The 12,512-nt window shown below is 38.7% G+C and overlaps 1 protein-coding gene and 1 non-coding gene across 2 annotated transcripts; both read right to left on the bottom strand.

The window, feature by feature from the left end:
• Positions 1 to 1,661: 1,661 nt before the first annotated feature.
• On the bottom strand, positions 1,662 to 1,768 carry LOC142180545 (small nucleolar RNA R71). The gene has a single exon (XR_012709163.1). It is a non-coding gene; the product is annotated as a small nucleolar RNA R71 (small nucleolar RNA).
• Positions 1,769 to 8,976: 7,208 nt separating this feature from the next.
• On the bottom strand, positions 8,977 to 9,417 carry LOC142180139 (uncharacterized). Its single transcript, XM_075251067.1, has one exon. It carries the CDS (start codon positions 9,415 to 9,417, stop codon positions 8,977 to 8,979), a length of 441 nt encoding a protein of 146 aa, XP_075107168.1.
• Positions 9,418 to 12,512: the final 3,095 nt, after the last annotated feature.

Here is a 12,512-nt window from a genome sequence, read left to right as displayed (position 1 = left end):
TTTCAACCAACAATCGGTGCAATACGAGAGTTTGTATCGAATCATTAGCATGATTTTTTTTTTTTATGTTTTTAACCCTTTTTTAGATGAATTTTTCCATTGCTATGGAGTAATTTCCCTTAGGGTGTTGACAGATATGGTGTATCGATAATTTGATTAGGGATTCGATTTGTGATAATTGTTTGAATTAATTGATGGAGTTTTAAATCGTATTGTGAAGTTATTTATTATTTTGCTTAATCGAAAGAGGAGCTTTATATTGAATTTCTTTACCTCTTATGCTCTAGTTTTAATTCGTGATTCAACTGGGTAATTGAAAGAGCCTCTTGAATTATTAATCGAACTAGAAAATAGGGAAATATTCGTGAAAAGTTACCTTTTAGACTAAAATCGTGATTTTCTTCTTTGCAATTTTCACCGTGTTTCAATTGGATTAATTATTAAAATTAATGTTTAATCGAAAGAGGAACATTAACTACAAGTTTAATCTAATTAGTTGTTGAATTCGTGAGAAACTACAGTATTATAGAGTGAACTAATTCAAGAATTGGATTCCGACTCAATTGTCTTGCATCTGTCTAGTCAATTACCATTATTTCTCTCACTGATATCTCTTTGTTGCTCAAATATTATCTTTCATGATTAATTGATAATTGCTTAATTTTAGTAGTTAATTGTAGTTGATAATCATTCAATCAAGTGTGAATTTTCTTGGATAGTAATTAACTAAAGATTATTCGAATATTATTTATATCCAATCCCTGTGGAGACGATAATTTAACTATACTATCTTTGACTAGCGAGCATAAATTTGTGTTGTGTTTTGCGCTTGTCAAATTTTGGCGTCGTTGCCGGGGATGAAAAATCAATAGTGTTTAAAATAGTTTTTGGTACTAATTCAAGAACCAATTTTACTTTGTTATATTCACGTTTTCTCACGTGTGTGCATGATAAAGGTCTAACTTATTTGGTGCATGACTCGATCTTCTTCAAAGGAAGTGATACTCTACGAACCGCAGTTCGAGAAACACTTGCGAAAACTGAAAAAAGAAAGAGGATTCATTGAAAATTTCTTGGGGCAACCTTCAACCCAAGAACACATGGCAAAGAACGGTGATGATGGAGTGGACTTAGCTGCAAGAGAGGCAACGTAACATAGAGAACAAGTTGCACGGTTAGCAGCATCACCAGCCCTTAGAGCTGCTGATGAGACTGTTGAAGAGGATAGAGGTCGAAGATTCAATCTAAACCGACCCCTGGTTGAAGACTAGTTTGAAAATGTGGCGCCCAGGCTTAGGAAATCATTAGCTGACTATGCTAGACCTGTCTACAATCAGGGGCTGTCAGTGTCAGACCTCCACCCATAGTAGAAAATAGTTTTGAGTAGAAGCAAGGCTTGCTTCAGACCATTCAGCACAACTGTGTTTAGAGGGAAGGTGAATGAAGATTTGAACACTCACTTGGTAGACTTTGAGGAAATTACGAACACCTTTCAGTACAATGGAGTATCAAAAGATGCAGTCTACTTAAGGGAATTTCCCTTTTTAATAAAGGATGAAGCGAAGCACTGGCTTCGAAGCTTACCAACTGGATCGATCAGGACATGGGAAGATATGACGAAAATATTTCTTGACAAGTACTTCTCAGCTGCAAAAACAGGGAAATTCAGAAGGGAAATCTACAATTTCTGCCAGAAGGATACTGAAATGGTCTATGAATCTTAGGAAAGATTCAAGGAGATAATGAGAAGGTGTCAGCATAATGAAGTCGAATTGTAGATGCAACTCCAGGACTTTCGGGATGGACTGACACCCTCCTTACGACGAACTCTGAGTACTACATGTGGAGATCTATTAATGAAGAAAACTTCGGAGGAGGTTGTCTCAATCCTTGATGAATTGTCTGAGGATGCTAACCAGTTGCCTGCTGAGAGTAATGATAGAAGAAAATCCGTTGGGGTTCACCAGGTGGACTCTAACATATCAGTGCAAGCCGCAAATAACATGTGACTTTAGCCAAGGTACAAAGTGAGCCGCAAACAGCATGTGACTTTTATTGAATGAGATACCGTACACATGAGTGTCAAGCTTCAGCTGAGGAAGTTAACGTTGTGGGGAACTATAATATAGGAAACTACCAAGGTGGGAACAACTATAATACTATCGTACAAAGATATCCAGGTTTTTCTTGGAGTTCACCTAATGGGAGTTTGAACTCGTGGCGGCAAAATAATCCTGAACCCCAGGGTCAAAGACCACCAGGTTTTCAGAACCAGTTGAGGCAGCAGTACCAGCACTACCAGCCACAATAGTCAAATCAATCTAGTATGGAAGATCTCATGATTGCGTTTATTAGCAAATCATATGAGAAATTTGAGACTCGGGAGGCAGCCATCCGAAATTTAAAAAGACATATGGGACATATTGCAAACTTGTAATCTGAGAGGGCTCTTAGGACTCTACCCTATGACACAGAAAGGAACCCAAAGAAAATAATCAAAGTTGTATCTCTGAGAAGTAGCAAAACATTAGCTGACCCAGCTATAAAAACTAGACCCGAGATGGTGAACAAGCAGATTGAGACACTGGAAGAGCAAAAGAATGAAGAACAGAAAATCTGGGGTAGTGGGGTGCAAAAGAAGATTGAAGAATGTAGATACATGCCAGCTATGTCATTCCCTCAAAAGATAAAGCGGGAAAAATTAGATAAGTGCTTTGGGTGGTTCTTGGAAATGCTCAAGCAATTTTTTGTGAACATTCCCTTCACAGAGGTGCTCACTCATATGCCTGATTATGCTCTGTTCTTGAAGGAAATCTTGTCCAGCAAGAGAAAATTAGAGGAGACAACAGTGGTCAAACTGAATGTCCACTGCAGTGCTATATTGCAAAATAAAATTCATTAAAAGTGTGGGGACCCAGGAAGATTTACCATACCTTATTCGTTGGGGAGTGAGAAATTCAACAAGGCTCTTTGTGATTCTGGAGCTTTTATAAATCTAGTGCCTTTGTCTGTGTTCAGGAAACTTGAAGGTGAGCTTGGAGTGATCAAATCCATACTAGTGTCCCTACAACTGGTTGACCAGACCACCATTCTTCCTGAAGGAATTATCGAGGATATTCTAGTAGGGGTGGACGAGTTTGTGTTTCCCGTGGACTTTATTGTATTGGACATAGAGGTGAACAGGGAGGTGCCTCTAATTCTAGGGAGGCCTTTTCTATATACAAATAGAGCAATTCTTGTTATCTATGAGGGACAACTTATGCTCGGAGTAGGTAACGAGAAAGTGGTGTTCCAGATGAAGAGAATGATAAAATACCCTAGGGAGGAGGAATATGTATACTCGTGTTTCAAGCTTGATATTGTCGGCAAGTTAGCTGAAAAATATAAGTTTGACAAGCTTGTGGGGGATACTCTAAAGAGGTGTATTACTCAGTCTAGCATAGTGGAGGATGAAGATACTGACATAAAGAAAGAGGCTGAAGCTCTTGAGACTGAAGATCAAGTGGTTGACGAGGAAGAACTAAAAAATGAGGCTTCTAAGCCTAGTGTGGAATTGAAAATCCTCCCTACTCACTTGAAATATGATTTCCTTGAAACTATCAATTTTCTTGTGATTATTTATGCTTACTTGACAGGTACACAAGAACAAAAGCTGGTGGAGTTGCTGAGAAAGTACAAGAAGGCCATTGGCTGGACCATAGCTGATATTCAAGGAATCAGTCCAGCCATTTGCATGCACAAGATTTTGCTGGAAGAAAATAGTAAGCCAGTGGTGCAGCCCCAACGCAAGCTGGATAAAAATCTGGAGGAGGTAGTGCACAATGAGATCATCAAATCGCTAGATGCAAGAGTGATTTTCCCCATCTCTGATAGCCAACGGATCAGTCCAGTGCAAGTTGTACCTAAGAAGGGGGCATCCCGGTGGTAAAGAATGCAGATAATGAATTAATCCCAACAAGGACAATCACTGGGTGGCGGATGTGCATTGATTATAGAATGATGAATGATGCAATAAGGAAAGACTACTTCCCACTTCCATTTATTGATCAGATGCTCGAGAAAGTGGCTAGACATGGTTGTTACTGTTTCTTGGATGGGTACTCAGGCTACAATCAAATACCCATTTCCTCATAAGATGTTGAGAAGACTACACTCACTTGCATGTCAAGTATTTTGCTTATATGAGGATGCCATCTAGGTTGTGTAATGCACAGACCACTTTTCAAAGGTGCATGATTTCTATATTCTCTTATCTAAACAGAAAGTGTCGAGAGGTATTCATGGATGATTTTACTCTGTTTGGTGATGATTTTGATGATTGTTTGAAAATTTTGGAGCTTGTGCTTGAACATTGCGAAGCCACTCACCTGGTTTTTAACTGGTAGAAGTGCCACTTCATGGTGAAAGAGAGAATTGTTCTGGGCCATAAAGTGATTGCATATGGCATTGAATAGAGCAAAGGTTGATGTAATTGCTAGACTTTCTCCACCAACTTTTGTGAAGAGCATAAGGAGTTTCTTGGGATATGCTTGGTTCTATAGAAGGTTCATCAAAACCTTTTCCAACATTATCAAGCCACAAACTGCATTGCTAGCGAAGGATGTCAAGTTTGTGTTCACTATGGAGTGCTTAAGAGCATTCAAATTGATAAAGGAAATACTTGTGAGTGCTCCTATTATGGTGACACCTGATTGGTAATAATGTATGATGCTAGTGATGTAGTTGTGGGGGCAGTTCTGGGCAAAGAAAAGATAAGATGTTTAGGCACATCTACTGTGCAAGCAGGATGTTGAATGATGCTCAAGTCAACTATGCCACTATTGAAAAAGAGTTCTTTGCTGTGGTTTTTGCTTTTGACAAGTTTAGATCATATCTTGAGGGGAGTAAAGTTATTGTGTATACTAATCACTCAGCCTTGAAATATTTGCTGAGTAAGAAGGAGTCCAAGCCGTATCTGATGCGGTGGGTGTTGTTGGTCCAGGAGTTTGACTTAGAGATCAAATATATAAAGGGCACAGAAAATCAAGTCATAGATCATCTATCTCGACATGAGAGACCTCTGGTTGAGATAGTGAAAATAAGGAAAGAGTTCCCTAATGAGCAGATTTTCTCCAGTGCTGCGGTCTCTGAAAGACCGCCTTGGTATGCTGATGTAGCCAACTTTTTGGATAGTGTATGGTTTTCACATGACCTCTCTCGTGATCAAAGAAGGAAGCTTCAAGGTGAGGTAAAAAGTTATTTTTGGAATGACCCTTTCTTGTTTAAACTGTGTGCAGATGGTGCGATTCGAAGATGTGTACCTGAAGGAGAGATTCCAAGCATTATGTCTCATTGTCATGATGAAGCAACTGGAGAACACTATGGTGGAAACCGCACTGTATCAAAGGTTATAAAGTTGTTTTCTATTGGCCTGCTTTGTGTAAAGACGCACGGGTGTATGTAGCTGCATGTAACAAGGGTCAAAGGTCAGGTAACATTAGCAAGAGGGATGAAATACCTCTAAACTCCATTCTGGTATGTGAAAATTTTGATGTGTGGGGCATTAACTTAATGGGCATGTTCCTGTCGTCTCATTCTTATGAGTATATCCTAGTAGCCGTTGAATACGTCTCTAAATGGGTTGAAGCAATCCCTACTAGGACCAATAATGCTCGGGTGGTGTGTGAGTTCTTACGGAAGAACATCTTTACCTGCTTTGGGACACCTCGAGTGATTATCAGTGATAATGGGTCACACTTTGTGAATAAGCAGTTTGCTGCATGGCTGTCCAAGTATGGGGTCATACATAAAACATGAACCCCGTACCATGCCCAAACTAGCGGGCAAGTTGAAGTGGCTAATCGTGAGCTTAAGAGAATTCTTGAAAAGATGTTTAGTGCTTCTCGTAAAGTTTGGTCTGTAAATTGGATGAAGCTCTATGGGCGTACAAAACTGCGTTCAAAACAACTATAAAGACTTTACCATTCTAATTAGTGTATTAAAAATCGTGTCACCTACCTGTTGTGATAGAACATAAAGCTTATTAGGAAATAAAGTTACTTAATCTTAAATTGCAGGTGAACACAGGTTAGAGTAGAGGAATGAATTGGAGGAGTTTAGACTGGATGCGTATGAAAGTGCGTAATTTTTTAAAGAGAAGACAAAGAGGTGGGATGATCGGCTGATTAAGCTAAATGAGTTTCATAAAGGGACAATGTATTTCTATACAATAGTAGACTTAGGTTGTTCCCTGAAAAATTCAAGTCAAGATGGACAGGTCTGTATGTGGTGAAACATGTCTCACCGTGTGGCGCAATTGAGATCCAAGACGAAGAAGGGAATGAAAGCTTTAAAGTGAATGGGCACAAGTTGAAACCATACCTTATTGGAGGATTTGATAAGCAACCCTCTAGCATTGTGATCAAATGAGCCTAAGTGACTGAGTCAAGCTAACGACTATAACTCAGAACTACTTCTAACTATGTTTCTTGCTTTGTAGCGTAGTGTAATTTTAGTGTGGAGTAGGACTACTAATGTTTAGGAGTTTTGATATTTATTTGGACAGGTATGAGCATGAATTAGATACAAAGTAAGTACATAATAGAGGAGGGGTGCAACCCGTGAGTTAAAAAAAGCAAAAAGAGTCGAACTATGAGTAAAACACACTAGCACGCCGCATGGAGCGCCGTGAGGCACAACAAGTACTGATGCATAAACCTGACAAAAATCAGGCTCTCTGATAAACCTCACTACCACGCCGCGTGGGGCTCCGTACCCTGCGACACGGTAGTGCAAATTTTTGGCCAGAATAATTTTAAAAACAATAAGAAAGAAATGCCCAGTTTTTCTGCTTAACCCGACCCCGTCCCTCTTTTCCCCTATTCCCTTCTTTTTTTTCTCTCATTCCTCTCTCACCCATTCCCTAATTCCTCACTTCTCTTGCAAATTCTTCTCCACTCAAATCCTACCATCTTCCTCAAGCATTTAAGGTAAGTTCTTATCTCTCTTTTCCACCACATTTTGTGTATTTATTTGTAGTATTTAGATAGTTTTATTTTAATTTAACCTAACCCTAGGTTTTTGTTTTGGCAATCCACTAGGCAAATGTCTAGGGCCTAGTTTATATATATATATATATATATATATATATATATATATATATATATATATCCAAAATATGGAGTTATAAAAACTAGCCTTGCTAAGTCACTACAATTAAGGTCCAAATGCAATCTTCTTTTGTTGGAAATCTGTCCATCTTTACTTTGCTGTAAAAAATACGAACATAGTGCATGTAAAAACTCTACTGCCTTGTCATTTCTTTGGTGTCTCTTTTATATGTCATGTACGTTGTTCCATTTCCCAATCCGATCACATCCCATTGCTCCTTCCTCTTGATGTCTAGCAACCATAGTTGTACCTGCCTTTTCATAGAGCCACATAAAATCAGTCGCATCCTCAACCAAGTTTGTTGAGTAGCATTGTTTGCTCCAAATTTCGTGTTTGTTCCAGCTATTAGTCACTGAATTTGCTTCATGGGGCCAATACTGGTAGTTGAGTTAGTGTAATGCATGTGGTTTTGTTTCCACAATGCATCCTTTGTACCTAACTTTTGGCTCTCAAAGTCAGTACCTCGTGAAATATTCCAGTTCAAAAATATGGACAGCCAATTCCTCCGTTTGTTTGTCACTTGTACTACTGTTGCTGGGCATTTAGTTTGTGCCATGATCAACAAAATATAATGAACCTCCAGCATTCCATTCTTGTATGTGCAGTCCAAGATAAGGCTGTCCATTTCCAGTTCCTTCTTATGCAATGTTGATTCCAAGCTTGTTTCCATGCTTGTGCCTATCATTGACACTCCCTCAAGGGAATGAGCACTTAGTGCTAATACCACCCATTGAGTTTGTATCAAATGATAGGGCATGAATACAGTAACATCTCCTGCAAAAAAGAATACTAGGTTAGCATAAAGAAAGACCCCCATGCTCTCCTCCAAAAGGATTCGAACATGGTAGTCAAAAATGTGAGCTCCAGCGAGCTCCTTCCCCTTTGCTGACCTCTCCTTTCCCCCTTCTAGTTTCTTACAACTCCTACTCGTAGATATGGACATTGCATCTTATCATTATTGACCAATCTTCTTCCTTGAACATCCAGATCTCCACAGCAATGGCATTCTATAGGGCCAATGTCTAATGCGTAGTTCGCAAGGTGATCTGCTAGGCTATTACCCTCTCTAAGGGTGTGTGCTACTGTCACATTACACGTTGCCATCAGCTCCTTGATCTCCTCCACATAAATAGTAATCGCCCATGGAGAATTTCATTCTCCAGTTATTACTTTTTTAAGCATCATTGAATCCGTGTGAAGATCGATCAGCATATAGTCATGCTCAATACAATACCTTAAAGCTTCCAACATTGCTTTTACTTCAGCTTTAGAGTTTTTCCCCTCCTGTATCTCTTTACCACATACAAATATTACATCCCCATCTTCATTTCTCAATACAAACCTAATAGATCTTCTATCTGGATTACCCCTGCAAGCTCCATCTGTATTTATCTTAGCCCATCTTGGGCTTGGACACTCCCACATCACCTTAGTGACTCTCAATTTAGGCGTATGCTTCTCCATCATATCAATGAGTTCAGGCCATTTATGAGGTACATGATGAAGCCCAAGTTTTTTGTATCTGACAAGAGACTGAAGCGTAGAAGAAACTTGATAAATGACCCTGCTCACCGTCACAGTATCCCCATATTTATAATTGTTCCTTTGCTTCCAAAGTTCCCAGATTATGATAGCTGGCAATGCTTGCATTATAGGCTACAATCGAGGAATGACATTGGCAGTCCAACACTTCATAATAGCCTGATGGAATGTGATCCCATTTAATGATATACCTGCATGAGATAGAAAATATGACCACACTCTATTAGTAGCATAGGAGGTGAAGAATAGATGTTACCTTGTCTCCTCCATTGGGTTAGCACAACACTAGCATCTAGAGGCCATTAGATACCCCAATCTTCTCATAAACTCATCAAGAGGCAGTTTGTTTCTCCACACCTTCCACATAAAAAAGGATATCTTAAAGGGTAACCCCTTTATCCACATTTTCTTATATGAATTCATTGGTTCTTTTCTTCTCCTAACATACTCCCAAGCAGATCTCACGCTGAACTCACCCTTAGTTTTCAGCATCCAGTAAGGCTTGTCAATCTCACCTTGGACTCCTGGAGGTTTAACATTGTTAAGGATATGCACATCAATATACTCGGGTAGTATCTCCAGCAACTTCTCAACATCCCATGCACCATCCTCAACCACATCATACACATTATGAATTGGTTCATCACAGACAAAATGAGGTAGGGTAATGAAGTATAGATCTCCCAATCCCATCCAATTCTCAAACCAAAATAAAGCAGATCCCATTGTTGTATGCCAAAGAATCTGATGTTCAATTCTGTCTCTACATTCTAATATTTTCCTCCATATATGAGAGCCATATCTCCAAGGAACTATTATTGGGTTTAGCTTTTTGCACTACTTCTGGCTCGTGAAGGAACTCCATAGTTTAGGCTTTGTTCGAAAATTCCACCACACTTACAAAATAATTCCTTCGACACATCATGCAAAGATCTAAATTCTACCCCTCCTTCTTCATATGGCATACACAAATTGTCCCAAGATGCCCAGTGCCTGATTGTACCACCTATAGAGCTGCTCCAAAAAATTTGTGCAAACATCTTATGAAGACTGTTTATGACACAAGCTGGGGGTTAACTACCGAGAGAAGATGTATGGGCATGCTCTGGAGAACATTGAAAATCAATACAGCCCTTCCCCCCTATTAAAAGCATCCTACATTTCCACGACTGTAATTTATCCATTACCTTGTTCAAAAGACCTTGATAATAATCCTTCCTTCTTCTAGCATAGAAGATAGGACAACTAAGATATGTGAATGGGAACTCTTGTTTACCAATCTCAGTAATCCTTTGAACTTTTGCAGCCACCTCTATGGTTGTAGAGTGATGTATATACACAATAGATTTAGCCTTATTAATCAGTTACCCTGATGCAGCTTCATATGTACTAAGTACTTCCATCACCACCTGTAAAGATGTAGCATCAGATGATGAGAATATTATAGTGTCATCTGCATAAGCTAGATGATTGATTTTAGGACTCCACATTAGGTAATCCAAAATCACAGAAATAGAGATTCATATGCAGATCACTTAGGCACCTCGACAAAGCCTCAACAGCAAGAATAAATAACGTAGGTGAAAATGTATCACCTTGCTTAACACCCCTAGATGATTTGAAAAAATAATATGGTTGGCCATTAATGAGCACAAAATACCAGTTATTTGAAAAAATTCCAAACACCAGTCCAATGAGTCTTTCGCAGAATCCCATTTTTCTCAAAACCTTAGCCAAAAACAACCATGAAAGTCTAACGTAGGCTTTAGTCATATCTAGCTTGATCACTACATTAGGACCAGCTTTAGTTCTAAGCCTTATATCAGTGATGATTTCTTAAGTTAATAGGATATTTTCAACAATACTCCTTCCTTTCACGAAACCTGCTTGTTCATCTGATATAAGACTAGGTAACAATCCTACCAATCTCTCATGTATCACCCTAAAAAATACCTTGTTGATGAAGTTACTAAGGCTTATAGGCCTCATATTAGAAAATGTGTTCACTTCTTTCTTCTTGGGCAGTAGAACTAGATTTGTATGGGTCACACACTTTGTTAAATCATGTCCATTAAAGAAGGCCTTTACCATGTCAAAAATATCATCTCCAATTATATGCCATCCTGAGTGAAAGAAGGCACCCATAAAGCCATCTGGACCACCTGCACTCTCACCATTTAAGCCAAAGATAACCTGTTTAACCTCCTCCTTCGTAGGCTGCCTCACTAGATCATCGTTTTGTTCTGTACCTATCATAGTAGGAACATGATCAATAATACCAAATGAATCTGGCACCTTGTCTTCATGAAACTGTGCTCTAAAAAGGTTGTCTACCTCTTTAGCTATTGCTTTATTGTCTTTAACCCAATTACCAACATTGTTTTGAATCCTTTTTAGTTGCAATCTCTTTCTTCTTCCATTAACTTGAACATGAAAAAATTTAGTATTCATGTCTCCATCATTATACCATAGCATACCTGATTTTTGTTTCCAAAATTCCTCTTCCAAAGCTAGGTATCATATCAATTCTGCAATCTTTCTCTATTCTGCTGGGTAAGATTTATTTCAAACTAAGCTTCATGTACCATAACCACTTTCTCTAAACTTGCTATCTTCTAAAAGATATCACCATAAGTTTCCTTGCTCCAAGACGACAATGCCTTTTCAACTTATTTAGCTTGCAGTTGAAGAGAATAAATGAATTAGCACTGAAATCAGCATGCTAATTCTCCCTCACCACATTCTTAAACGTTTCTGCTCAACCGAAAAATTAAGAAACCTAAAAGATTTCTTCACTGGGGCAGATTTAATATCACACTTCAATAGCATAGGACTATGGTCTGAGCCAATCTTGGATAGATGTGTGACTTCCAATCCTGGAAAAGTTTGCTAAAATTCCATATTAGCTAGACAACGATCCAACCTTTTGAAAATATAGTAATCCTCTGCCCTTCCATTCCACCAAGTGAAAATACTCCCCTTAATGGCCAAGATCAGATAAGTTGCAAGTATTGATGCAATGCCTAAAATCATCTACCTCATATGAGACTGGCAGTCCTCCAAACCTTTTTTCCTCATCCCCACCAACAAGCCATGGGATAGTTATATCTCTAGCCATAGCATACAAAGAATCTCACAATTTTATTCTTTCAACGGCATCACATTTAGCATACACCAATATGAGAATGAGTTCAACATGTGTTTCCGTGTGAAATAGATTCAATGTCAGTTGTTGTACCATGTCATACAGAATAGTAACCTCAAAAACTTCATCAATGAATGCCCAGATCTTATTTGAAACATTTACCATTGCTTGTGCGAAACCAATCCTCCTTATATACCTTTCCAATTTTTTAGCATGTTGCATTAGTTCCATAATTCCAGTGAATTGAAAGTGATGTTGTCTATGCATTGTGATAAGTCTTTCAAAAGCTTTTTTCATATTCACTGACCTAACATTCTAAATAATTACATCCATTATAAATTATTGGATTTAGTTAGAGTCCTTCTCGTTTGTACTCCAGCTGTTGGAACACTGAGTTGTCCTTGATTTGTTTCTTCTTTCCTTTAGCACCTAACCTGGCCTTGTCAATATGCCTTGGAGAAAGATCCCCTTGTCTATCCACCTTAAGAAAATTCTGGGCAGTCGATTCTTCATCTAGATCTTTGCTTTATCGTTCAGTAGGATCTTCAATATCCTTATCACCTATTGTAGCTATTACATTAGACTTGCGAGGCTTAGGTATCATAGCATGCTCCTCAGTTTTCTTCTGTTGCTTCAACTGACTGATTTCCAATGGAACAGTGTTTCCAGTCCCAAC

This window comes from Nicotiana tabacum, chromosome 4 (genome assembly GCF_000715075.1).
Source record: "Nicotiana tabacum cultivar K326 chromosome 4, ASM71507v2, whole genome shotgun sequence".
NCBI classification, from domain to species: domain Eukaryota; kingdom Viridiplantae; phylum Streptophyta; class Magnoliopsida; order Solanales; family Solanaceae; genus Nicotiana; species Nicotiana tabacum.
The sequence above is the reverse complement of the archived record's forward strand: the minus strand, read 5'-3'. Positions and strand labels throughout refer to the sequence as shown.

Bases quoted from the DNA above. Each gene is read 5' to 3' on its own strand.
- LOC142180139 (XM_075251067.1), bottom strand. From the start codon at position 9,417: ATGGGATCTGCTTTATTTTGGTTTGAGAATTGGATGGGATTGGGAGAT.